This window comes from Sturnira hondurensis, unplaced genomic scaffold (genome assembly GCF_014824575.4).
Source record: "Sturnira hondurensis isolate 20B ecotype Veracruz unplaced genomic scaffold, ASM1482457v3 Scaffold0008782, whole genome shotgun sequence".
Lineage (NCBI taxonomy): Eukaryota > Metazoa > Chordata > Mammalia > Chiroptera > Phyllostomidae > Sturnira > Sturnira hondurensis.
Genome location: NW_028081413.1, coordinates 816,922 through 844,647, shown reverse-complemented (window position 1 = coordinate 844,647; position 27,726 = coordinate 816,922). Strand labels below are relative to the sequence as shown.

Here is a 27,726-nt window from a genome sequence, read left to right as displayed (position 1 = left end):
CAGACTTCTAAAAAAGTTTATTGGTGAGGGTTAAGAAAAAGGTCGTGGGGTGGCAGGACTGGAGCTACGTGGGCTGTCCCAGCTTGTCCTCCTGCTGCATTTGGGCAATCAGCTGCTGCCGCTCAGCTGCTTGGCGCATGCGCATCATGACGAGGCTTTCATAGTCCCTCTCAGACACCACCGAACCCTGAGAGACAGAGGAGGGACAGGGAGGGGTCAGGGCACGGCTCCAAACTCCAGACTCGGAGGACAGAGCCACAGCGGAGCTAGTCAAGAGTCAAGGAAGGGGAGAAGCCCGGAGCAGCCTGCAGTCTGTTTCTTCCCAGACTTCGGCCTCCAGGCCCCTCCTTGACCCATGTCCACCAGTGGCCCCCCCACCGTCCCCCTCAGGCCCTTCACATCTGCAGTCAGCTCTGGTTCATCTTTCCCAGGTCATTTGCTTCCCCATGCTCTAGGCAGGCCTGCATCCCCCTTCGTCTCCTCTCAGCCCCCTGGCCCCCTGCTCTGCTGCTCACAGGCTGCCAGCGAGGGGACGTGGTCAGAGGCCGGCAAGCCCACTCTGCTCTGCCAGGCGGAGGTGGCAGCACTGCTCCCTCGCAGCTGCCCAGCCTCCTGTGGCCTGGCTTTTGCTGAGGACACAGAAGGAAGCCCCACCCCAGTCTCAACCAGCCCCACCCTGAAAGAGAGAAACAAGCAGAAGACTGGCTTGCCTCCTAAAAATACACACCAGGGTTCCTGGAGGGTAGGGCTGTAGCTTTTTCTTTTATGATCTTGCCAGCAGAATGCAAGGGATTAAAGACTGCTGCATTTTAATAATCAAAAGAATAATAAACAACCACCTCAATGGGCCTAGGCTGAGGGGTGGAGAGGCAGCTGTACAATGCCACGAGCCCCGAGTGGCCAACCCCATGCCCTGATAAGGTCTGCAGTGGGAATGAAATCACTTCCTCCCTTGAGGCAGCTGGAGCTGTGGGCGGTGTGAAGCCCACCTGACGGGGCGCAGAAGCGAGCCAGACCAGGGGCTGCAGAGCAGGCAAAGGTGCCGAGCCCTGCCCCCTGGCATGCCGAACTGGTGTACTCTCATGGAGTAAGTCGGGAGGAAACGCCGGTGGTCAGTGACCCAGAGAATAATGAGGGAGTGGCTGGGGTCAAGGGGCCAGGCCCTGGCCAACTGGTTTGGAGGGAGGGGTGTACAGAGCCAGGAAGTGTTATTCAGCCCCGATGCCCCTGCTCCTCCCAGCCGCCCCACCCCTGCCCTGCTCCTCTCTCCTACGCTACAGAGCTCCAGGGAGAGCCGCCCTCCCAGCCAGGCCAGAGGGCCGCGACAGGTCAAGGCAGTCCGTGTGGCTCAGGCCCCTCTGCCGGCGGGGGGGTGGGGGGGGGTGGGCGGGACAAGGCCTCAAGTGAGGCCAGGGCAGCCCAAGGGCAAGGACTGGAGCACCTTGCCACGGGCAAGGTAGGAGGCAGCAGGACCCTGCCCCTCGGCTGCTCTCCCCTGCCCTGAGGCCATGGGGTAAATGCGGAAGAATGAGGAAACCCAGCAGCCAGACTGAGTGCCAGGCCAACGGGAGGGCGATGCTGCTCTCCCCAAGGAATACTGCTCTGCTGAGAAAACTCAGAGTCACCCTGGCATACCCTGAGCCCAGCCCTGGGAAGAATAGGCCCTTTACTGGCATGGGGCTGCTCCCTGTTAACACACCCTCTCCTCTGCCTCCTGTCCCCCATACCTATGGGCTCTGCTAATGAAGGCCTGTCACCAGGCCCCAGGGCTGAGTCACCCACACCAGCAACAGGTCTCTTCCTTCCCTAACAATTGTTCCACACGCCTGCCTTTCAATTAACTGCCACCCTCCCTGAACTCCTCCCTCCCAGACACACTAGGGGCTGGGCAGCTGGGCCACCTGCTAGGGCCCCAGGTGGTGGGGCAAAAGGAGACAGTGCAGTGACACAGAAAGCAGGGCTGGCTGCAGACCAGCCCCCAGAGGAATCTTAAGCTCCCTGGTGGCTCTGGGGTGTTGGCCACAGCTGCTCTAACCCCTGCATGCGGATGCTGCAATCACCTCTGAGCGTGAAACCCCAGCTTCCCACCTGACTGAGTCAGCTGAGAACAACACACCTCCACGCCACACACCAGCACAACCAGCCGGGCACTAACCGCAGGCAGGGCGCCTCAGCAGAGAGAGCCAGGGGCCAGGGAGTGAGGGAAGGAGCTCGCGCACTCCTGCCGCCTGAGAAGACCCGTCTCTGACGCCCCTGGAGCTGCTCTCACTCGGCTCCAGTAAGGCTGCTGCTTCGTCTTCGGGTTTTTCCACTGCCCTATCAGGTAACCAGGCCGCTCCTGTCCCTCCGGGAAACTCTGGACATCAGGAACTCACAGAACTCTGCTCTACTCTTCCTGGGACCTGGTCTCACCACCCAGGATGCTGGCCTGAGATCTGTGCTGGGCGGAAAGCGGGCAACCTCTGCTGAGAGTCCACGGGGGCTGTCTCCTGCTCCTTGTCATTCACTACTCCAGCAGGAACCAGATGCCCCTGGCCACTCTTGAACTGGACTTCTAAGGTCTGTTGGAAACCTAGGTCCATGGAGACCTGGAGGAAAGGCTCCTTCCGCAATGCCTCCTTCTTCAAGCGGCTGAGCCTGGGACGGCCTCAGCGACTACTCCGGCGGCAGGGCAGCGTGCTGAGCCAGGCCAGCATGGCTGGTGGGGACCATGAGGAGTACAGCAACAGAGAGGTGGTCCGGGAGCTTCGAGGGAGGCCGGATGGCCGGCGCCTGCCTTTGTGGGGGGACGAGCAGCCCCGGGCCACACTTCTGGCCCCTCCCAAGCCCCCGCGCCTCTACCGAGAGAGCTCTAGCTGCCCCAACATCCTGGAACCTTCTCCTGCCTACGCTGCGGCCTACTCGGTTACCCTGCCCTCGGCACGTTCCCTGGCAGGCCCCCTCCACGAACACTCCGAGGAGGACCTTGTGGATTCACCCCCCTTCCAGAGGACACCTGCTCCGGACCTTAATGACCCCTTCTTCTCCTTCAAAGTGGACCTGGGGGTTTCACTTCTTGAGGAAGTTCTACAGACGCTGCGGGAGCAATTTCCCAGTGAGCCTGGCTTCTGAACAGGGTGAGGGTGGGTAGAAGTGTGGCGACTGAAGAGCCAAAAGCCGGGGACCCAAGAAAGGAAGGTACACTCGTGGATTAAGGAAAAAGTGGGGATGGGAATCCAGGGCCCTGCCTGCCCTCTGAGTCCTCAACAGTCCTCCAGGTCACCCCCGAGCAGAGGGCCAGAGGCAGACAGGCAAGCTGGACATGTGGTGAGCCCTCAAGGGTGCTGGCTGGGCTGGCAAAGGGAGGCCATGCTGCAAGCCCAGGGACCAGGCAGAGGCCGGCAGAGGGGGTGGTGGCACACAGGGTGAGTCAGAGAATGGAGGACACAGACTGGAGACAGTAAATGGGTGATGCCCTGACCCAGCCTCCTCTGAAGCTACTGTCAACACAGAGAGGTTACAGAACAGATCTAGGCTAAAGTGGCCCAAACCAGGCCTAGGAGGGAAGGGGGAAGATCTGAGGAGAGAAGGATGGGACAGCCTTGACTTTGTCCAATGTGGTATTTAAATAACTGAAACTAAGAAAGATGAAAAATTGAGTTCCTCCGCTGCACTAGCTGCATTTCAAATGCTCAATGGCCACACCGACTGAGGGCTACCACACTGGGCCGTGAGGGTGAACATCAACATCGCTGCAAGAAGTTGTCCTGGACAGTGCTGGCCTGGAGCACGGCCGCAGCCAGCAGGGAGTGCATGGCGGGGGAGGTGGAGGCATGGAGGCCTACAGTGGCAGGGAGGGGTGGTGGCAGGACGAGTGAGGCACGTACAGATCTGCAGACTGACTATCACTTAGGGAAAAGGCCACGCAAATCATTAGCAGGGAAGGGCACAGGAGACTCCAGCTGCCGACAGAACGGCCTGGAGTGGCCCTGGTGCCTGAGGACGGTGGCCCCAGGGATGGCTGGCAAAAGGCACTGACGTAGCTCTCAGGGGATGCTTTGGGGAGTTCCCAGAATGACTGCGGAGGGGAGCCCTTTGGAAATGCAGCAAGAACGGTGGCAGCTTTCCCTCCATCCTGCTCCCTGACAAGAATGCAGGAGGCCCGGTCACACGAATCTCATGGCTGTTACCATGAAGAAGCACAGATGGTCTCCAGAACCCTCCACTAGGTCTGGGAAGCTCCGCCCTGCGTAGACCCTCTGCAGATGGGGGCCTGCCACCCAAGCCTGAGCCCCCTGGGTCAAGGCCACACGCTGTGCTACTGCCTCACACGATGGCTTGGCCAGAAGACTTTAAACCAGAGCTCAGGTCGGCTGGACCAGGCGGTTCTGAGATCCCAGGCGCAGCAGAAGGGAGTGGGACCTTTGATGAAGACTGACGCCACAACTCCCGCCTGTGGGCTCCTATGTGGGTGTGCCCAGAGGAAGGCTGCGCTCTGGACGCAGGAGCTAATAAAGAAAGTTCTGTGTGACCGCCTATGGAATGTCATCTGGGGCCATAAAATGCAGGGACTTCAGGCGAGGGAATGAGTTCTCTAGGGAAGGATTTCAAGCTGGGCTCAGGCCAGTTCCTTTTCTTCTGTCCAGGGTCTGGGACATACCCCCATAGAGCTTCCCACTCTCACAGCCAGGGGAGGGGAAAGAGGGAAGGCTGGGGTGCGGTGACTGAGAGCAAAGGCCTCGCCGACCCACCAAGGGGCACTCCCCCATGAATGCGGGTCCTGAACACATCAGTCTGAGGCTCCCACACAGACCTGTGGGCCGTTTCAAAGGAGGACGGGTTCCTGGTCTAGAAGAAGCTCTCTGTCCCATCAGAGTAGGGGCAGGTGCAACTAGGGCCAGCGTGTGTGTGCGTGTGTGTGCGTGTGTGGGTGGTCGGGGGGAGATGCTGAATGGAACCCATCAAGGAGCTGTGGGGGCAGATAGTTAGTGCAGAGATGCAGCAGCAGGCACCCCGGCCGAAAGCACTCTGGTGTCCGCAGGGGACTAGTGTTACTCCTGAGGAGGGGTCACGCCTCTGCTCAGCGGGTCCTGTCCCAGCAGCCACAGACACACCTGGAAAATGAGTCGGGGACAGAAGCGGCTGTCCTTGTCCTTGCCCCTTCCCCACAGCACCAGGTTGTCTCAGTGCCAAATGCTTCACACTAAAACCCACCAGCCTGAGGGCCAGAACCCCTTGGGTGGCTCACGAAGGTCCCCAACAGGAGACCGGGATGGTGGGGGGAGGTCTGAGAATTCTGTGTGTGGTGGGGCCCACTGGCCTTCTCAGAGGAAGGGGGGTCAGAACAGAATCATGGTCCTCCTGCTCTGGTTGGAGGACCTGCAACCTTGACTCCATCGGGATGACCTAGATTTGCGAGGAAAGAGCCCAGACAGGAAAATGCCCCCCGAATCCTGAGCGGGCCCACCTGTATGAGGCCTGGTTCCTCACCTGTGCCGGTCCTGGGTGGTTGGGACCATTTCTGCCCTGGGGCTGTCCCTCCAACCAGGAAATCTTCAGAGGGTTATCGACCAGGCCCACTTCATTCTGGACAGCCAGCTCCTGCCAAACACAGCATCCAGTTAGTCCTACCACTCCAATCAGCTAGGGAATGGCTCTCTCTACTCCCACAGAAAGTACCAGAACCAGCAATCTCATCCTCCAAGCAAAGCTGAACAACCTTTCCTCTGGTATACTGAAGCTCCGACCCTCCTCGTGGGTGAGTGGGGGTGTAAGCCTTCTAACTGGGTAGGTGGACGAGGGGGAAAGACAGGTGGGGCCACAGCCCGAAGGTCTCCGACGTACATAGCGTGTGGAGCCGAGCAGCAGGAAGCGGAGTTGGTCTGCACTCTCCATTATCCTGGCGCACTCTCCCACCCATCCCTGGGCTCTGAGCTGGCCCAGAGGCTCCCTGAGAGTGCAGGTACCTACGCTCAGGGAACCCACAGAACTGAGACCCTGCCCTGGAATGACAGGGCTGGCAGTGGCTCCCCAGAGCCTCATGCAGCACTCACCGCAGCCTTGATGGTTGCAAACTCCACCACAGCGGTGCCTGCCTTCTTCCTGGAAAGCACCAGGTTGAGCACCTCTCCATACTGTGGGGAGACAAGGGAGGCCCAGCTCACGCCACAGACAAGCCGCCATGGCCATGAGGCCCGTCGGGGCGTGTTTAGCTGGGGGATTACTTCTTGTTGCCAGGTTTCCGGAGGGCAGACCACAGATGGAAAGGAAAGCAGATTTTTTCTGGGAACGCAGAAGAAAAGCAAAGGAGAGTTGGGCAAAGCACTGGGACTTGGACTGGCAGAGTCGCAAAGCTGCCTCAGTGACCAAAGACTGGGTCAAGAGGACAGGGCTTTTGCGCCAGATGCCCACCTCTCGCCCCACACACTCAGTCAAGGCCTCTGCTTCTAAGGACAGCAGGGGCAGAAGTGGGCAGTACAGGTGAGACAGGCTGGGCGGGGCCAGGCCCAGCACCCCAAGCAAGAGGAGGACCGGGGCCTGGGGGGAAGCTAGCCTGTCCTCTGGTCTACGAAGAGACACAAGGGCAGGTAGAGGTGTTGGGGCAGGTGACGCCTGGGTCTACCCTGAGGTGATGGGAAGGAGGGGAGCCGGCAGGGCAGACCTTCTGAAAAAGCCGCAGGAGGACATCTCTGGAGTAGCCGCCGTCTGACCCGTCCTCCTTGCACTTCCACTTGAGCTGGAAAGACAGCAGAAGGAGTCACCACGGAATTCCAGCCTCCGCCTGAACAGCACTGGACCCCACACCGGGCTTTACAGTCTGAACAGACTCCCTCCCAGTAACCCATGGAGCACCCCTCGAAAATGTGTTCCCTTGAAAGCAGGGTGGCCTGCTCACCCTCAGCCATGTCTCCAGCCCTGTCAGGTGCTCTCCTGGAGGGCTCCTGGGGAGTGCCGCCTGCAAGTCAGGGCTCTGAGAGGCCCTCCTGACCGCCAGGTGCAGGAGATGGAAGGGTGTGGGAGGTGGTGCAGGCCCCCAGAGATCCAATGGCCCCACCGAGTCCCACCAGAACCCCTTGAGCCACAGGAAGTACGTATTCTCGCTGAGATGAAGTAGTGCCAGGTGATCCATGAGTTCCCACGGGGCTCACCTTTAGCTTGGGAGTTTCTCTGCCTTCAGGACTTTCTGCCTTTCCTAGGAAATTTGGGGAAATCAGTAAGGCAGAGTATGAGGTAAGATAAAAGGAGACACCGTCCAGGGCCAGAAGGACTTAGAAAAGGTCACTCCCAACCAAGGGTAGTATCTGCCTGCTGCTGAGGAGCCTGGTGGCGAAGGTAGAGGCAATTCTGCAGCCACCCCCGGGAGCTGCTGCCCTGGGCAGGCTGCCTGCTGAAAGGCACGGTTAGCACTGTCAGCACAGGGGTGTGAGCACCTCTGGGGGCGGGACGCAGAGGCACAGGCCACGCCACTCTACTAAGAAAAAGTATCCCAGAGTCTTTCTCCTCGTGACCTGCTCCAAATAGAGCCAGCCTTACTTGTGACTAAGACATACCAGCCCAGATCTAGGGCACAATGAAAAGCAAATAGGCCCCAGAGAATTGGTAGGAGGAAGGGACAGGTGGCATGCGTGTGAGTGGGGTGCCACCAGGGTTCCAGCAGGCGGAAGTCTCTACAGCGACTCCACAGAGAGCTACCTCCGAGTGGGCGGCAGGTGCAGGTGAGGGCCTCTCACCTCTCAGCTTCTGCTCCCGGTCCCGGCGTATCTGTTCCTGGATCAGCCTCTGCTGCTCCTCCAGCTGCCGGGAACCCTCCTCTCGCAGGCGTTCGATCTGCAGAGCGGGGGGTTGAGGGGTGACAGTTCTGTGCAGATCCAGTTCCAGGTTGGCTCCCCTTGTAAAGGTCCCTGGGAGGTTCCACCTGTAAACTAGGGCTCAGTGACCTGCGGGTGGGACAGATTACCCAGACCCCACAGAAGGTGGGGAGGGTACGGCCACCCCTGCTGCCACGGCCACCTAAGTCCACCCTCTTCCACCCCCTGCAGATGGCCTCAGGCCCGCATGCCCGGAAGCTCACCTCCTGCTCTAGTGTCCTGGTGCTGCGGCTCTCCTCCTCCTCCTCACTGCCCTGGGCCTGCGCCTGCCGCTCCCGGGCCTCCAGGTCTAGGCACAAGGGTTGAATGTCCCAGTGGCTGGTCTAAGCAGTTTCCACCTGGCCTCACACCCCCAGGCCTGGCTGCTTCCCCAATCTCACACAGGATGAAACCATGAAGTAACTCTGCCCCTCTCCCCATGCCCATGTGCCCTCAAAATAATGTCCATTACAAAAAAGTCAGAGCCCAGAAGAAGCGCAGGCTCCAGCCCAGTGGCCGGGGCCTGGAAGTGTTAAATCAGCCACGCTGACCAAGCTGGTCCTCTGATCAGGGAACAGGGTGTGGGTGGGTGCTTGCGTCAGCAACCCGGGGCCAAGCACCGGGACGGCAGGGAGTGGGGCTGTGGGCCTCCGCTCCTCGGTCTGGCACCACAGCCTGACCTGCGACGTGGCGTGGCTTTGATGTGTTTTCCGCCACTGAGCCACACTGTCACTGTCTCCTTCACCTGCCCCTCAACTCACATTCACCAAGCCTCACTGGGCACCCAGCCACAGCGGCCTCTACAGAGAGGGCAGATTCTCTGTAAGGAGGACAGCACCCAGGTCACAAAGCCCTTCCTGCCATCCAAGGGCAACCTGCTTGTGGCCCTGCTCCAGGACAGCTGCTGTGACAAACCCTTCTCTCGGGCCTGGGACTCACTGCTTTCTTTTCTGTGTACTTTACTTTCCTACAATCTCCGGAGTTTTTTGTTTGTTTTTGGTACAGAGGTGGATGCCTGGAACAGTATATGTACATATTACATATTTTTTTAAATATTTTACTTATTTATCTTTAGAGGGGAAGGGAAGGAGAGAGGGAGAGAAATATCAATGTATGGTTGCCTCTGCCGAGGACACACAATGTATCGTGTGTCCCCTGCCGGGAACTGGCCTGCAACCCAGGCATATGCCCTGACTGGGAATCGAACCGCGATCCTCTGGTTCCCAGGCCCGTGCTCAATCCACTGAGCTACACCAGCCAGGGCTGTACATATTACATACATGGGTATCAAGTAGGCAACATGGGGAGAAAATTGAGTGAAGAATGCCCGGACCAGTCTAACTGGGGTGATGAAACTGATTTACGGCCATAGTTACAGCACTTGGTAAATTATTAGAAATCACTGAACTGTACACTTGAAATGAGTGGATATTATAATATTAAAAAATATAACCCAATAAAACTGTTTAAGAAGTGAAAGAATGCTTGGACCTCTTTGGATCCTTCTGAGGGGACCAAAAGGTCGCAGGTTTGATTGCCAGTCGGGGCGGATACCCGGGTTGCTGGTTCAATCCCGTTTCGGGGCGTGTATGAGAAGGCAACCAGGTCAATGTTTCTCCTTCACATCGATGTTCCCCACCTCGCCCATGTCCTCGAGTGAGGATAAAACAATGAGGCCGGAACGAATAAATGGACCCAAGATGGCACGGTGAGCGAGAGCACAAACTCGCTCAGACCACGGGGGCTAAAGCTCAGTTTCAGCGTGTTCTCACCCTTGGTGCCGTAGCTTCTTTGTCCACAAAAATGGGTTTAGTAATATCCACCCTTGGAGCACTGTGATAATTAAAAGAGATAATAAAACATTTGTCACAGCGCTTAGCTAATAGTAAATCTAGCCATTGTTATCATCATCCCTGAGGGTGTCTTTTAGGATCCACCTTTGAGAACAAGGTTCTTCTCAGAGCTGGCGCCAAAACACCTTAAGTTGCTGCAACAGAATGAAGCTCCAAGAAGAAAGATGACGGAGCCGCATAAAAACAGCCCAGGGAGCCCTGGCTGGTGTGGCTCAGTGGATTGAGCACTGGCCTGCAAACCAAAAGGTCACCAGTTCAATTCCCAGCCAGGGGACATGCCTGGGTTGCAGGCCAGGTCCCTAGTGGGGGGCATATGAGAGGCAACCATGCATTCATGTTTCTTTCCGTCTCTTTCTCCCTCCCTTCCCCTAAAAATAAATAAATATATTTTTAGAAAATGGCCCAGGGAAATCACAGGCCACCCAGCACCATGATGTCACCTACCAAGCTTTACTTTCTTCCTCCTCTCATCTAGTTTCTGGGTCCTCTCTGCTGCCTGCTTCTTGGCTTTCCTGACCTTGTCGTACGCGGCCTGGCAGGAGAAAGGAATGTGGGAGCAGTCAGCCAGGGAACAAGCATACAGCCCAGCCACCTTCCTGGCCCTGCCACCGAGCCCCAGAACCACTGGGAATGTCTCTAGGCTGGGATGGCAAGGACTGTGCTTCACGGCAGAGGGCAGAGGACCGAGACTGGAGATCACCTACCACAGTGATCACTAACCACGGGTACGATTCAGGTAGAGGAGGACATGCTCACCCTCGCTGCAGCGTCAGTCAGTACCTCCAAGGCCTGAGAAAGCTGGTGGAAGAGTTCAGCTAAACACAAGGATCAAAAAACAGAGAGGAAAAAAATTAAAGTAGATTCAGGGATGGTGTTCTCCCTCAGAAAAAGCACCTCCAGGAAGCCACAGGCAGGCAAAAAGCTGACATCAGCAGATGACAGAGCAGCAACGAAGGGTGAGTGCATCAGCAACCTACCCGACACCTCGACCCCGGGAGCCAAGCCGGGTGCCCCAGCATTCCTCAGCACTCCCACAGGAGCAAGCTGGCGAACGAGCCATGCCCAGGCGGCTGGCCTCCTTCTCCCCACACCTCGGAGAGGCTCACCTGCTCTGGGATTATCTGGATTTTTGTCTGGGTGGCAGGAGAGGGCCTTCTGCCTATATGCCTTTTTCACCTGGAAGAATCAGAAGACAAAGTCATTCACTTTCTCTCACCCGGGATGAAGAGGAAAACCTTGCTAAAGTGACAAGGGAAATCCAGTGTCCCTCAACCCTGAAAGAGAGGCTGTTGGCTCCTGCACCGAGGGAGTCACCTTATGACCACCGAGGAGACTGGCAGTGGAGGAGGCAAAGGTGTGGAGGGAGCCCACTGCTGCCTGGAGCAGAGGGGCTGGGCCTACTTCCTGCCCCGCAACATCCGATCCCCCCACCAGGGTGTGGACAGGCCCCTGGCAGGGGCAGGCCCTCCACAGACTCCTGGGAACTCGCACTCACTCTCCGTAGGCATGTGAGTTGGGGCAGCATTTCTGGAGGAAAATTTTGCCATCAAAATTTAAAAGGTACTTTCCCTTTACCCCACTCCTAGGAATTCGGACTTACAGAAGTGCTGACATAAACACACAAGCACGCCCCCTGCACCTCTGCTCACGTTATCCCCCACTGGAACCAGCCAGAACCAAGTTCCAGTCTCCAAGTTGTCACAAGGAAAAAAACATTCTGTAATTATGTGTGGTGGCAAATGTTGACTAGACTTACTGTGGTGATCATTTCATGTTATATACAAATATCAAATCATTGTTATAGCCCCCAAACTAAGGCAATGTGATGTGTCAATTATATCTCAATTTAAAAAAGAAAAGAAAAAAGAAGGATCTTCAAGGTATAGTGTGCTGGGGGTGGTGCACGGAAGGCTTAGAACAGATACATAATATGATCAGTTTGGGATTTAAAATAAACAAATAAATGAGGCCCTGGCCAGTGGGCTCTGCAGGTCGGAGCATTGCCTGGAGAGGCCCAAGTTGCGGGCTGGGCCCCGGACTCGGCGCACGCAGGATCGATCAGCCATGCGTCAGTGGGTGCACCAGCAGACCAGTGTTTGCTTCTCTCTCCCCCGCTTCCTCTCTCTCTAACAATTCAATTTAAAAAGACCCATTCTTTAAAAATATATAAACAAACAAATGAGATCAAAATAGTTCCGATACTCTGGCATGTGCACAGCTTCTGTTTTGTTTTCCTCAAAGCAATCATAAGAAATGTGCACGTGATTTTCTCTGGAGAGAAGCTAAGGATGGAGGGAAGGGAAACATCTACATCTCATTTTAGGCCATTCTGCACTTCAAATTTTCAAACCTTAAACAAGTCTTACTTTACTATCATTTTCTGTTGTCAACAAAGGTTATTTTGGTGGGAGGTTTTGGTCCACTTTTAATTTTAACTTTGCATATCTGATTTGAAAAGCAACATTTCTTCTCAGTAAAAATAAACAGCTACCAAGATTCCCTCTCATATATTACCCACTTGGCTGGTTTAGGGGAAGGCAAAGCACAAAGTCCCAGAATCTGTGCTCTGTTTCCTGAGGGCTCGCGCTCACTTCTGCCTGCAAACCTTACCTGCTGCTCAGCCCTCCGGGGAGGAGCCCCTGGACCCAGAACTTCCACTTCTCAGAGGGAACCGATAGAGACTTCTGTCCAATGTGTGCTAAATAAGGCCAGGCAAGCTCCCAGCAGCCCCGGGGGAGAGTCTGTAGGCAGGCGCCTCATTCCTCTCCCACTTCTACCTCCAAGATGCCAGGCAGCTGCCTAGACCTCAGGGATGTGCTGCCACCTGCTGGGCTACCGCCAGCACCACCCCTTCACCTGCCAAAGCCACCCCACCCCCACCCCCGCCATGCGCCTCTCCTGGCAGAGCAGGAGGCAGCAGGAAACGCTCCCTTTGTTAGCCCCCAGGGGCTCTGAAACACTGTCATTCAAAGGGTAGAGGGCATGGGCAGGTGGCCTGAGATCTTCCAGAGAGGCCATGAACCAAAATCCAGCTGGCCTAAGGATGCTGGTCAAGTGTGTCTGTCCTGATGAACTAGTCATTACTATCTTTAGCTGCTCAGCCTGCTCTGGGCAGGGCCTTTCCCAGGTTTTAGCCTGGAAGGCCAGTTTTGACTTCGAACCAGTTGACCTGGAGTTTGGTATTTTGTGTTACAAACTGGACTCCCGGCTCTGCCCAGCCTTCCTGGGGTGACTGCTGCCTGAAGAATTTCTCACCAAGTAAACACAACTCTCCTAAAGCAGGCCTTGGAGAAGCTTCCAGTGTCAATAGTGTTCACTATGAAATAATCCTACCTCATGAGCAGCTCAGGGAGTAACCCAGGGAGCACCCCTCGAAAATGTGTTCCCTTGAAAGCAGGGCGGCCTGCTCACCCTCAGCCATGTCTCCAGCCCTGTCAGGTGCTCTCCTGGAGGGCTCCTGAGGAGTGCCGCCTGCAAGTCAGGGCTATGGGCAGCCTCCCATGGCCGGCTCTGAGAGGCCCTCCTGACCGCCAGGTGCGGGAGATGGAAGGATGTGGGAGGTGGTGCAGGCTCCCAGAGATCCAATGGCCCCACCAAGTCCCACCAGAACCCCTTGAGCCACAGGAAATACGTATTCTCGCTGAGAGGAAGTAGTGCCAGGTGATCCTCGGGTTCCCGAGGCTAGATTAGGGGGAAAGGATGAAAAATATTTTTCTTTTTAAGATTTTATTTATTTACTTACTTATTATTAAGATTTTATTTATTTTTAGAGAAAGGGAGGGAGAGAAACATTGTGGTTAGCTCTCATATGTCCCCAACAGGGGACCTGGCCCACAAACCAGGCACGTGCCCTGACCAGGAATCCAAATAGCGACCCTTGGATTGAGTGCAGCCTGGCGCTCAATCCACTGAGCCACACCAGCCAGGGCAACAATATTTTTCTGGACTTCCGCCAAGATGGAGGCATAGGTGGAAACACTGTGCCTTCTCCCACAACCAAGTTTGAATACAACAAAGGTTTGGAGAAACAAAGACACAACCAAAGGACAGAAAATTGCATTATACGGAAGTCCGACTACATCTAACCGTTCAACGGGACGGTAAGAGGGGCGGAGCCAGCAGCGAGCAGGGTTGGGCAGGACAGGGCCCCCGACCCAGGTGCGCAGGCAGACGGGAACCAGTTGGGGTGCGGGACAGACCGCAGGCGCATATTCGCGCACAGTGAGACAGACCACGCAGGCCCCAGGGGGCGAGGGCTGACGGCAGTGGCACACTCGCGTGCAGTGGGATGAAACGCGTGGGCCCGGTGACGGCAGCAACTGCGGCACCGGTGAGGGCCGTGGAGGCAGGCGGTGGACAGGACGCCATAGTCCCTCTTTGACCCCGTCCCCACATACAGCGTCACAACCCAGCGACTTAGTTGCCCTGTTCTAGTGAACACTTTAGGGCTCTGATCCTGCTATGGAACAGGCACGAACAACCCAAAAGATGGCGCAAGAAGAACTCAAAGTCCCAGAGCCAATAACTCTAAGCGACCAAGAAATTGCCAGCCTCTCAGAAGCACAATTCAGGACACTATGTATCAGGATGCTCACAGAACTGGTAGATTATAGTCACAAATTAGAGGAACAAAGTCACAAATTAGATGAACATATGAAGGCTAAACTAATTGAAATGAAGGGAGATGCACAGGAAACCAATAGCGATGGAAAGGAAACTGGGACTCAAATCAATGGAATGGACCAGAAGGAAGAACAAAACATCCCACCAGAAAGGAATGAAGAAATGAGAATTCAAAAAAATGAGGAGAGGCTTAGGAACCTCCAGGACATCTTTAAACGTTCCAACATCCGAATTATAGGGGTACCAGAAGGGGGAAAGAAACAGCCACGAGTGGAAAACGTATTTGAACAAATAATAAAGGAGAACTTCCCCAGTCTGGCAAAGGAAATAGACTTCCAGGAAATCCAGGAAGCTCAGAGAGTGCCAAAGAAGTTGGACCCAAGAAGGAACACACCAAGGCACATCATAATTACATTAGCCAAGACCAAAATGAAGGAGAGAATCCTAGAAGCAGCAAGGGATAAGGGGACAGTCACCTACAAAGGAGTACCCATCAGACTGTCAGCGGATTTCTCAAAAGAGACCTTACAGGCAAGAAGGGGCTGGAAAGAAGTATTCCAAGTCATGAAAGCCAAAGACCTACAGCCAAGATTGCTTTATCCAGCAAAACTTTCATTTAGAATGGAAGGACAGATAAAGTGCTTCTCAGATAAGGTCAAGTTCCAGGAGTTCATCATCACCAAGCCCTTATTATATGAAATGCTAAAGGGACTTATATAAGAAAAAGAAGATGAAAAATATTAACAGTGAAAGGACAGCAAACACACAGTTATTAACAACCACACCTAAAACAAAAGCAAATCAAGAGGACAGCTAGATCAGGAGTGGAACCATAGAAATGAAGAACACATGGAGGGTTAGAAACAGGGGGGTGGGAGGGGGAGAAGGGGGGAGAAGGCACAGAAAATAGCATAGATGATAGGTAGAAAATAGATAGGGGGGAGGGCGAGAATAGTGGGGGAAATATAGAATCCAAAGAACTTGAGACACGTGGTTATAAATTAAGGGGGGGGAGAATGGTGGGGGAGGGAGGGTGAGGGTGGAGGGGAATGAACGGGGGGGAATAGAACAACTGTAATGGTATAATCAATAAAATATATTTTAAAAAAACAAAAAAAACCCACTATTTTTCTTAACTATGATAAAGTTGGGAAGGAAGAGGAACTTTTAGAAGAACAAATAGAAAGGCCCGATATAGAATGATGAGATAAAGGCAGGAAGGACTGCTTACTCCAGGCACTGAGTTTGGCAGCTCCTCTATGAAACAGTTCGCAGGTGGTGGGATTGCTTAGGCAGAGTAGAAGTAGCCACAGACGTTGCCAGACCACAGACACTGCCTTAATTTTAACACTTGCAGTTTCCTTCTCCACCTATAGGTTTCCCCTAAGTCCTCTGGTCTACTTAATACTTGGAAACATTCATTTGCATTTCCTGAGACTTCAGAGAGGAGCTGGGTGACAGCTGAGAGACTTCCCACCCACTGCCTTCCTGACCTATTGAATGAAAGGGGCCAGCATTCATTACTTCTCTACCAAAACAATTAGAAAGCCTCAACTATGTCCATTAGTTCAGGCCCACTGAGGAGTGGAAGGAAGTGGGTGCCGTCCCCACGCTAGGAGCCCATACCACTGTGTCACAATTTCCCCTCTACCCAACACCTCCTCTTGAGAAACCAAGTCTGGAAAAGGGAAGAAATCACTACAGCAGGAAACCATGGTGGGAACTAAATGCCACCCCCCACACAGCCTATATCAGAGAAAAGTGAGTCATGAATTAACAGCCACCCAGCCCTTCCTGGAGTCCTCATAACTGGTTCCACCACTTGCAGCAACCTGAGCCCCAGCAGGTCACCTGCCACTGCCAAGGGGCTTTGCACCAGGCACAGAGCAGGGCCGTCCCAACCCACCTGCATCGAGTTTCACCTCTTGAGGGGAATGAACTCCTCCTGATTTATCAAAAAAAAACAGGGCTCTAAGGGGTCCAGGAAACATAAAATAGCCATAATTAACTTAAACCAAAGGCACCCTACAAAGAAGAGAACATAATTTTTTAAAAGGCCTTTATTGGAATAAAACTTGGAGCCAGATAAGTACATGATATAAAGTAATTAGGCCCCATTCTCAAAAGCCAGGCAAGTGAATGGGACTCAGACTGGAAACTCCCAGGGAGGACTCCGATGTGGTGGACACAGTGGGAGGTCACTCTGTGCAACAACAGGTAATGAATGAACCAACCACCCCCCTGTGAATCAGCCAGAAAGGCCAGGTTCCAAGAATGGGAAGAGTCCATAATTACCACCCAGCAGGGATTTCTCCCCAAGCCTGTGGGCGGCAGACATTTACCCAGAGGTAAGTGACTGCCTGATGTCACAGGCAGGAAGTAAAACACAGAGCTCTGGGCACTTACCTGGCAGCCCGCTCCGTGGACTAAAAGACTGGTCACTCTCCTTCCTCACAGCCTGCGGCCTGCTCTGTGACAGCACTACAGAGAAACCCCTGAGTGCCTGGTCACCAAGGAAACTAGGGACTGCTCCTAAGGCTCAGCGCAGGCAGGGTGCCAGCCCACTCTCAGACCAGCAGCCTCAGCTCAAAACCCCCTGAATGTGGGCCTGCTGGTGGTACCAAGATGATTCGGGGGGGCCCAGACCTCACACCAACCTCTCTCTCAGGCTGCTAACCATGAGCACGGTCCAAACTCAGGGTAGTGAGCTATGTAGCCTGAACAGGCTGGGACCATGTACAGGGCCTGGCTGGCTTTGCCCCAAATGTGGCCCCTCTGCACCCTCTAGGATCTGGGTCCTCAGCCCATCTCTGAGGTCACTCTTCATCTTCTCCCGGCATTCTCTTCTGGGACTCAGCCTCTGCCCTGCCCTCCTTCTCAGCCTACTTCCCCAAATCAGCAACTCACCTGGAGCCCAGTCTACATCATCCTCTTCCCCTTCCCTCCTCTTCCTCCTCAGGCCCTGCCTCCCTCCTATGCTAACCCTGAGTATCCCTATATCAGGCTCAGATTCCAAGATCCTTGCCCACCTTCTTATCTTGGGCTAGAGACTCCCACCCCCCCCCGCCCCCCACCCCCGCCCCGGCCTGTCAGGTACCCTGGATCTGGCTGCCCCTCCCCTCGCCCTACTGCCTGCTGTCACCCTCAACTTCCAGAGAGCCGAGTCCCCAGACCCAAAGCCGCACTCTCTGCCCTCTCCCAGGGTGTGGAACTCCTTTCCTCTGGGCCATGGTACATCCTGCACCTCATTTCTTGTTTCCTTAATGCACTGGTTTCTTTTATAAACAGATCTATATTAGTAAAAGGAAGAGAGCCAATATAAAGAAAAATATCAACTAAGTAACAGTACTCAGGAGCAGCAAAAATAAGGAAGCAGCCATGCAAACGGAGAATATTTTGAATGCTGACTCAACTGAAGTGGAAATTCTGCTGCAGCGGCTCTAACTCAAACTCTGCCGCCCTTCCTCAAACCTCCCAGGTCAGCTTAACACCTGTTGGGCTCGCCAAGTCAGACAGCTCTACTCAGTCAAATCTCTGTCAACAGTTGGGGCCGAAGGCTCCGTGAAGCCCAAAGACTGGGATCCTATTGCCCTTACTGCTCCCGAGTATGGGTTATGGGAAAAGCTCCAAGAGAAAAGCAGAAAATTCAGTTTGGGCAAGTGCCCTGCATTTACTAGCCACCTTATGCTGGGCGGATCAATGAGACTCTTCATCTTCTCACCTATAAATTGGAGCTAATGGTCCTTGCTTACCTCACAGGCTTGTTTTGAAGATCACATCAAATGAGATCATTTATGTGAAAGCAATCTGGTGTCATATAAATGTAAGGTATTATCTTATTTTTTTCCAGAGAGTGAGGAAGGGAGGGAGAAAGAGAGGGAGAGAAACACTGATCAGTTGCCTCTCACGCGCTCCCAACCGGGGACCTGGCCCGCAACCCAGGCCTGTGTCCCAACTGGGGATCAAACCAGTGGTCTTCCGGTTTGCAGGATGATGCCCAAGCCACTGAGCCACACCAGCCAAGGCCAAGGTATTATCTTCAATGCTAATGAACAGCTTACAAACACAAATGAATCACTCCTTTTAACTTAACAGGCAGCCAACTAACTTCAGAAATCCAGAGTTTCAGCCAGACAACCAAACCCAGGAATGAGTTAACCATCAAAGAGATACGGGGAAGTGCCAGTCAGGCCCCTGGTGAACAAATGACCACCGTCCAGTGAAACCAGGGCTGGGTGCCCAACCTCAAGGACGCGGCGCCTGGTCTAGAGGTACGAGGCTTTGGGAGAGGCTCCCACCGCATGTGTGTCTTTCGCACTCACCGTGTGAGGCCAGCAGGACAACAGTGACGACAGCAGAAGCTAACTTGTAGCACACCCTCGCTCTGTGTCAGGCCCCGGGCCAAGTGCTTTACCCAGATGGAGCTTCACAACAACATCAGCAAGGAGGAACTGCCAGCGCTCCCATTTTGCAGATGGGGAAGCCAAGGTACACAGAGGTTAAATGTTTAGTCAACTGTCAAATTACAATCAGCGGCATGATTCGTATAACCAAAACCAGCAGTGCTGCCATGGCTGGGCAGCTTAGTTGGTTAGCGCGTCTTCCAGATACACTAAGGTTGCAGGTTTGATCTTGATCAGGGCATATACAGGAACCACCCAATGAATGCATAAATAAGTGGATTCTCTTTCCAAAATCAATAAACAATTTTTTAAAAAGTTGGGCATCATCCTGTAAAATAAAGGTCAGCAGTTCAATTCTTGGTCAGGGCACATGCCCAGGTTGTGGGTTTAGTCCCTGGTCAGGGCATATATGGGAGGCAACCAATTGATGTTTCTCTCCCTCTCTTTCTCCCCCTCTCTTTCTCCCTCCCTCCCTCTCCCCCCCAAAAAAAGGAAATAAAATCTTAAAAAGAAAAGATGGCAGCCCTGGCTGGTGTGGCACCTGCCTGCAAACCTAAAGTTGTTGCTTTGATTCCCAGTCAGGGCACATGCCTGGGTTGTGGGTCAGGTCCCTGGCTGGGTGCATATCAGGGTGACCGACTGATGCATCCCTGGCACACTGCTACTTCTCTTCCTATCTCCCTCCCTCCCCTACCAAAGTAAATAAATAAAAACTTTCAAAAAGAATAAACAGTTTAAAAAAGAAAAGAAAAGAAAACTAGCAGTCTTGCCATTCACAAAAGAAAAACTACAGTTACCACACACAAGATGACTGTCTAATGTGAACAGGTATGGAGAAGATAACAGTTCGTGGCGGGTCACGGCGAGCAGGCAGAGGGCATGGGAGATACGACAAAGATGAAAGAGATCCTATGACAGGATCGAGTGGTGGTTATTGTAGTGGCTTCAATAATTTTGGTGGCCACAGTGATTATGGACCCAGACCCAATGCTGATTCAGAATCTGACAATTCAGACAACAACACAATCTTTGTGCAAGGACTTGGGAAGGGTGTGTGCACAGACCGAGTGGGGGCATTCTTTACACAGACAGAAATTACCAAGACAAACAAGAAGACTGGAAAACTGGTGATAAATCTGCACACAGATACGGACACAGGGAAGCTGAAAGGGGAGCACCAGTATATGTGACAGCTAAGGCGGCCAGTGACAGGTTTGTTAGGAAAGAGTTCCATGGCAACATCGTTAGAGTGTCCTTTGCCACGAGAAGACCTGAGTTCATGAAAGAAGGTGGAGGTGGAGTGGGGTAGTAAGGCCATGGAAGAAACCGAGGCCATGGAGGCTTTTGGGGGAGATATGGAGACCCCCAAAGTGGGGACTGGGTATACCTTAATCCATCATGTGCAAATATGAACACTGCTCAAAGGAATACCTGTAATCAGTGCAATGAGCCCAGACCAGAGGACTCTCGTCCTTCAGGAGATTTCCAGGGAGAGAGGAGCCACAGAGGTCATGGGGGCAGAGGCGGAGGCGGAGGCAGCTGTGGTGGGGAGAGAAGTAATTATGGTGGGGACAGAGGAGATGGCTATGGAGGAGATCGTGGAGGTGGTTATGGAGGAGACCGAGGAGGCTGTGATGGAGATGCAAGTGGCGGTGACTACAGAGAAGACAGGAGTGGTGGCAGCTATGGAGGAAACCAAGGTGGCTATGGGGGCAAGCAGAAGAAATGGTAACAGAAATGATCAGCACAACTGACCACACTGATGGCTGTTTGAATGTCCCTGTTTCCGACATGATCCACGGCTGCCTGGTGCTTTCCTCACGACCTCTTCCTGGGCAGTGACATTAAGTGACATGTGCGGTTTTATCTGGGTGGGAGGGCTTGGACAGTTTTTCTTTCAGTAATGTCTGTTGGAATTTCTCCCTTATGTTTCTAACTTTTCCCTTCCCAGCCCTTGAAGCTAAGTATGTTGTAAAATAGTGACCAAATGGAAAGTGTTTAAAATACTGCAATAAAGCCTGATTGTTTTATGAAAAAAAAAAACAACAAATTTTATTTGCTCAAGGTCACAAACTAGGTAAGTCTTAGGACCAGTATTCAGGCAATCTGACTTCAAAGTCCACTTTCTTAACTGTCAGTGGCTATAGTAAAGGCACATTTACGATTCCCAGCATTGCTTAGTGCTCTGTATTGCAATTTCCATCCACTCTCAGCAAACAGTTGATGTAACAAGCAATGAACAATTCTTGGCCTTACTTGTTAAGCCTAGTTATAAACACTGTTATTTTCTACAGCAGTGACCATCTCCAGGAAATCATCATCTGATTAGAAAACATCACCTTCTAGGATTATCAACTTCAACTTCTGTGTTTCAAAATGATGGGCCACAGGAGTAAGAGGCAGGGCAGCCGCAACACACAAGCTGGGGTGACCCTTCAGGGACTGCTCTCTTCACGTCAGTACCCCTAGCGCCAGGCTCTGGGACAGGCACAGAGCAGTCACTTAAAAGTTTGTGGAATCAAATGATGTTTGTGGGAAATGTTTCTATCCTTCCCTAAAACACACAAGGACAAAGAAATAGGAAACTGAAAGGTAGCAGGGGAACACTATACAGTGTGAGTTAATATTGGCAAAGGTTAAAGACAAAGAGAAAATCTTAAAAGCAGCAAGAGGAAGACACTTAACTACAAAGGAGCTCGCATTAAGACTGACAGCCGATTTCTCAATGGAAAGGTTTCATGTCAGAGGGGATTGGCATGAAATTCAAAGTGATGAAAAACAAAGACCTACAACCAAGACTACTTCACCCAGCAAGGCTGTCGTTTAAAATTGATACAGAAATAAAGAGCTTCTAAGACAAGAACAAGCTAAAAGAGTTCATTACCATCAAACCAGTATTTCCTGGGCCTTGAAGAAGGCCCAAGAAAGGGCCTTCTTTAAGAAAAAAAAAAAAAGAAAACCAAACAAAAAACAGAGGAACATAGTTAGGAGACTGAAATGGCAATAAACATGTACCTATCAATAATCACTTCAAATGTAAATGGCTTAAGTCCTCCAATCAAAAGACATAAGGTAGCTGAATAGATAAGAAAACAAGACCCATATATATGCTGGAAACCCAAGACCTATATATATATATGTGTGTATGTGTGTATGTGTGTGTGTGTGTGTATATATATACACACACACACACATACACACATACAAGAAACCCACCTCAAAACAAAAGATCCACACAGATTACAATAAAGAGATGAAAAAAGATATTTCATGCAAATTGAAAGGAAAAAAAGCTGAGTGGCAATACTTATATCTGACAAAACAGACTTTAAAACCATATAGTAAAAGACAAAGAAGGTAAAAGGAACATAATGGTAAAAGGAACAATCCAACAAGAAGATATAACCCTGGTAAACATTATGCACCCAACATAGGAGCACCTAAACGTGTGAAGCAAATCTTTTTTTTTTTTTTAATTTTTTATTTATTTATCTTTAGAGGGGAAGGGAAGGAGAGAAGTATCAATGTATGGTTGCCTCTTGTGAGTCCCCTGCCGGGAACTGGCCTGCAACCCAGGCATGTGCCCTGACTGGGAATCGAACCGTGATCGTGTGGTTCGCAGGCCCGCGCTCAATCCACTGAGCTATACCAGCCAGGGCCGTGTGAAGCAAATCTTGATGGACATAAAGGGAGAGATGGGCAGTAATACAGTCATAGTAGGGGATTTCAAAACCCCACTCATCAATGGATGGATCTTCCAGACAAAAAAGTCAACAAGAAAACAGAAGTCTTAAAAGACACAGTAGATCAGATGGATTTAATTGATATCTTCAGAGCATTTCACCCCAGATCAGCAGAATATACATTTCTTTTCAAGTGCACATGGAAATTTTCTAGGATAGAACACATTAGGACCCAAAACAAGTCTCAATAAATTAAGAAGATTAAAATCCTATCAAGCATCTTCTCTGACCACAATAGTATGAAACTAGAAATCAACTACAAGAAAATAAACTGAAAAACACACAAAGACGTAAAGGCTAAATAAATAACATGCTACTAACAATGAATGGCTTAACAAAAGATCAAGGAAGCCATCAAAAGATATCTTGAAGCAAATGAAAATGAGAACACAACAACCCAAAATCTACAGGACACTGCAAAAGCAGTCCTAAAAGCATTACACAGTGTTATAGGCCAATCTCAAGAGGCAAAAAAGTCCTGACTAATGAAGCTCAGTGGGTTGGGCATCATCCTGCAGAATGAAAGGTCACTGGTTTGATAGCTGATCGGGGCACATGCCTGGGATTGGGCCAGGTCCCCGACTCAGGGCACTTGAGAGGCAATCGATCAATGTTTCTCTCACACACACCTTCCTTCCCTTCTCTCTAATAGATAAAATATTTTTAAAAAGAAACAAAAAATTCTCCAATAAACATTCTAACTTTACACTTAAAGGAACTTGGAAAAGAACAACAAACAAAGGCCAAAGTGAGGAGAAGAAAAGAAATAATGAAGATTTAGAGCAGTCCTGGTCCGGTGGCTTAGCTGTCTGGAGCATCATCTCACACACCAAAAGGTTGGGGGTTCAATTTCCAGTCAGGGCACATACTTAGGTTGCAGGTTCAATATCCAAACTGATCAATGTTTCTCCCTCACATCAGTGTTTCTCTCTCTAACCACCCCCACTTCCTTTCTCTCTAAAATCAATAAACATATCTTCAGGTAAGAATTTAAAAAATCAGAGCAGATGTAAAACATAGTCTAAAAAATACAACAGTTTTAGAAATACAAAATATCAATGAAACCAAGAGCTGGTTCTCTGAAAAGCTAAATGAGATTAACAAACCTTTAACCAGACTCCTCAAGAGAAAGAGAGAGAGGACCCAAATAAATAAAATCAGAAATGAAAGAGAAGTAACAAATGACACCTAAGAAATACAAAGGATTGTAAGAAATTATTACAAATATATGGACAATCTGGCCCTGGCTGGTGTAGCTCAGTGGATTGAGCACGGGCCTGTGAAGCAAAGGGTCACCGGTTCGATTCCCAGTCAGGGCACATGCCTGGGTTGCAGGCCAGGTCCCCGGTGGGGGACACATGAGAGGCAACCACACATTGACGTTTCTCTCCCACTCTTTCTCCTTCCCTTCCCCTCTCCCTAAAAAATAAAAAAATAAAAAAATAAAAATACATATATGGACAATCTGGATTAAATGGATAAATTCCTTAGAAACATAAAACCTTCCAAAACTAAATCAGAGAATCTGAATAGACAGATTACATTAGAGAATTTAAAGCAGTAATCAAAAAACTCCCAATAAATAAAAGTTCTGAACTGGATGGCTTCACAGGTGAATTTCACCAAACATTCAAAGAACTAATATCTATCCATCTGAAACAATTCCCCAAATAATCAAGAGAAGGGAAAACTCCAAAGTTTATTTTACAAGGACAGCATTATCCTAACTTTAAAACCAGATAAAGACACTACAAAGAAAGAAAATTATGTGCCAACATTGCTGATGAAAATAGATGCTGAAATCCTCAGCAAAATATTACCAAACCAGATCCAGCAATACATGATTAAAAGATCACACAACATAATCAGGTGGGATTTTATTCCAGTGATGCAAGGCTGGTACAATAGTCACAAACCAATAATCATGATATACTACATAAACAAAACGAAGGGAAAAACCCACAAAGTCATATAAATAGATGCAGAAAAAGCATTTGACAAAATCCATCACCTATTTATGATAAAAACTCTTAGCAAAGTGGGAATATCAGAAACACACCTCAGTGCAATAAAGGCCATTATGACAAACCCATAGCCAACATCATACTCAATGGGTAAAAACTAGAAGCATTTCCCTTCAGGCTGGGAACAAGACATGGATGTCCACTTTCACCTCTCTTATTCAACATAGTACAAACAGTCCCAGCCACAGCCGTCGGATAAAAACAAGAAATAAAAGGCATCCAAATTGGAAAGGAAGAAGTAAAACTGTCATTATCTGCAGATGACGATACTGTATATAGAGAAACTGAAAGATTTCACCAAAACACTACTAGAACTAATAAATGAATTCAGTAAATTAGCGATATAAAATAGATATCCAGTAATCAACTGAATTTTTATATACCAATAATAAACTATCAGAAAGGAAAACCAAGAATACAATCCCATTTACAATTGCATCAAAATATAAATAAAATACCATATTTTTCAGACTATAAGATGCACCCCCCCCCAATTTGGGAGGAAAAAGGGGTGCATCTTATAGTCCGAATGTAGCTTACCTGGCTTGCTGTGGGGGGTGGGGGAGGTGGCCTATGTTATTTATGTTATTAAATATTTTACCATAGTTTTTGCTTCAAAAAATTTTTTCGTACTTTCCTCCTCTAAAACCTAGGTGCATCTTATGGTCCAGTGTGTCTAACAGTCCGAAAAATTTGGTACCTAGGAATAAATTTAATGAGGGATGTAAAATACCTGTACTCAGAAAATTACAGGACACTGAAGAAAAAAAACTGAAGAACATAAAAATAAGTGGAAGCACATATCATGTTCATGCACAGGAAAATTAACATAATTAAAATGTCCATACTATCCAAAGCAATCTATAGATTCAATGCAATTCCTATCAAGATACCAATGGTATATTTCCCAGAACTAAAACAAATATTCCAAAAATCTACCAAAGACTCAGAAGAGCCACAGCAATCTTGAGAAAGAAGAACAAAACTGAAGGAATAATGCTACCTGATATCAAACTATTCTACGAGGCCACAGTAACCAAAACAACATGGTACAAGCATAAAAACAGACATAGAGGTCAATGGAACAGAATAGATAATGCAGAAATAAACCTATGCCTTTATGATCAAACAATATAGTATTGGACAAAGGAAGCCAGAACATACAATGAAGTAAAGATAATCTATTTGATAAATGGTGTTGGGAAAACTGGACAGATATGTACAAAAAAGTAAAGCTAGACACCTTCTTACACCATACAAAAGAATAAACTCAAAATAGATAAGAGACTTAAATGTTAGACTGAAAATCACAAAAATCCTAGATAGAAAAAAAACCACAGGCAGTAAATCTTGCACATTTCTTGTAGCAATATTTTTTCTAATATATCTCTTACAGCAAGGGAAATTAAAAAATAAACAAATGGTACTATATTAAACTAAAGTTTTTGTACAACAAAGGAAACCAGCAACAAAATGAAAAAAAAATCACTGATTGGGAGAACTTATTCACCAATGATACATCTGATAAGGAGTTAATGTCCAAAAACATAAAGAACTCACATAACTCAACACTAAAATAAAATCCAATTAAAAAGTCAGCAAAGGACCTGATGAGACATTTCTCCAGAGAAGACACACAGATGGCCAATAGACAAATGAAAAGATGCTCAACCTCAGTAATCATCAAGAAATGCAATTTAAAAAGCACAATGACAGCCCTGGCCAGTGTGGCTCAGGTGGTTGGAGCCTCATTCTGTGACCAAAAGTTTGTGGTTAGATCCCTAGTCAAGGCACATGCCTAGGTTGTGGCTGGATTCCCAGTCCTGGTCCAGGCTGGTGGCAAATGGGAGGTAACCAAATTGACGATTCTCTCTCATATTGATGTTCCTCTCTCCCTTCCTCTCTCTCTAAAAGCAATTTAAAAAATGTCTTCAGGTGAGGATAAAAAAAGAAAAGAAAACCACAATGAGATATCACCCCACACCAGTCAGAATGGCCATCATCATAAATCTGCAAACAACAAGTACTATTGAGGATGTGGAGAAAGGGGAACCCTCCTGCGCTGTTGGTGGGAATGTGGGAATGCAGATTGGTGCAGCCACTGTGCAAAGCAGTATGATGTTACCTCCCCTTCCTTTGCTCCAGGGTTAGATAACAAAAATCTTATTGATTTTTAAAAAGATTTTACGTATTCATTTTTAGAGAGGGGGGAAGAGAAGGAGAGAAATACCAATGTGCGGTTGCCTCAGTTACCTCCCCCGTGCCCCATACTGGAAACCTAGTCTGCAATCCAGACATGTGCCCCGACTGGGAATTGAACTGGCGACCCTTTGGTTCGTAGCCGGAACGCAATCCACTGAACTACGCCAGCCAGGGTATTAACAGAAACCTTAATTACAGTTTGACTGTTGTCCCACTCCTTGGCACCTTTATCAACATCTTCCTGTGGAAGTTCAGGCCATTTGCCTTACCCTCCTGATCCTCCTTCCTTCGGCCCACTAGGAAATGCTAAGAGGACAACACCTGAGCATCTGCTACTTAAAAAGAGTCAATGGGCTGGGGTGGAAAAGAAAACAGAGATCGCAGAGTCACAGGTGTCAACGTCAAGGAGGAGGTGAAAAGGAGTGGAGGAGCCTTGAGACCTAGGGTCCAAGAGGAGTTAAATAAACTTTCAGAAGAGACTTAAATATCTACAGTCAAGACAAACGGAATTAGAAGCGAACTAACCCTGCGCAGGCCCAGAGAGGAGACTAGGGTTCCCTCCCCGGCTCACCCTGCCGCCTCTGCTAGACAAGGGCCAGAGGGACAGCAAGTACCCCGCACGAGAAGCCTCCCTTCTGAGATCCCCTCTTCCTCGTGAGGCTCCCAGAGCACCCTGGAATGGTCTAGCAGCCCACCTTCTGAGGCCGTCAAGCCGCCCCTCGCTACCGGCCCAGGGCCCGGTCGAACCTGGAAAGCGGGTGCCAGCTGCGGGTTAGGTGCCAAGACAGAAAGGACTGCCAGACCTCTCGAGACTGGCCCTCCTCGCCACCGTTCTCACCTCTTTGTCCGCCGCCTTCTCCTCTATACCTAGCAGCGCGTACAAGTCCATCTGTAAGAGTTCCTTGGTCACCGCCATGATTCCAACCCAGACTGGATTCGTACTACAACTCCCAAGTCTAAGCGTGCGCGGGGACTGTCGGTGCTGCGCAGGCTGAATGGCGCTTAGCCCTCTGGGAAATGTGTTCCGGGTCGAGCTTGACCGCCTCTGAGGG

The 27,726-nt window shown here is 50.4% G+C and overlaps 2 protein-coding genes and 1 pseudogene across 2 annotated transcripts; 2 read left to right on the top strand and 1 right to left on the bottom strand.

Annotated features, from left to right (window-relative positions):
- DNAJC17 (DnaJ heat shock protein family (Hsp40) member C17) lies at positions 1-27,635 on the bottom strand. The gene is made up of 11 exons (XM_037056054.1): positions 27,513-27,635; positions 10,786-10,855; positions 10,436-10,494; positions 10,124-10,211; positions 8,051-8,136; positions 7,710-7,806; positions 7,128-7,171; positions 6,641-6,715; positions 6,033-6,113; positions 5,470-5,580; positions 1-187 (listed from the first exon to the last, which is right to left on the bottom strand). Exons 1-11 carry the CDS (start codon positions 27,588-27,590, stop codon positions 65-67), a joined length of 912 nt encoding a protein of 303 aa, XP_036911949.1. The 5' UTR covers positions 27,591-27,635; the 3' UTR covers positions 1-64.
- On the top strand, positions 1,405-3,783 carry CUNH15orf62 (chromosome unknown C15orf62 homolog). Its single transcript, XM_037056055.1, has one exon. The coding sequence runs from the start codon at positions 2,581-2,583 to the stop codon at positions 3,109-3,111; it is 531 nt and encodes a 176-aa protein (XP_036911950.1). The 5' UTR covers positions 1,405-2,580; the 3' UTR covers positions 3,112-3,783.
- LOC118993525 (TATA-binding protein-associated factor 2N-like) lies at positions 10,997-20,437 on the top strand (annotated as a pseudogene).
- Positions 27,636-27,726: the final 91 nt, after the last annotated feature.

Coding starts and splice junctions, on each gene's coding strand:
- CUNH15orf62 (XM_037056055.1), top strand. CDS start 2,581: ATGGAGACCTGGAGGAAAGGCTCCTTCCGCAATGCCTCCTTCTTCAAG.
- DNAJC17 (XM_037056054.1), bottom strand. CDS start 27,590: ATGGCGGTGACCAAGGAACTCTTACAGATGGACTTGTACGCGCTGCTA. Junction 10,212..10,435: donor TGACTGACGCTGCAGCGAGG/GTGAGCATGTCC, acceptor TTCTCCTGCCAG/GCCGCGTACGACAAGGTCAG. Junction 5,581..6,032: donor TTGCAACCATCAAGGCTGCG/GTGAGTGCTGCA, acceptor TGTGTTTGGCAG/GAGCTGGCTGTCCAGAATGA.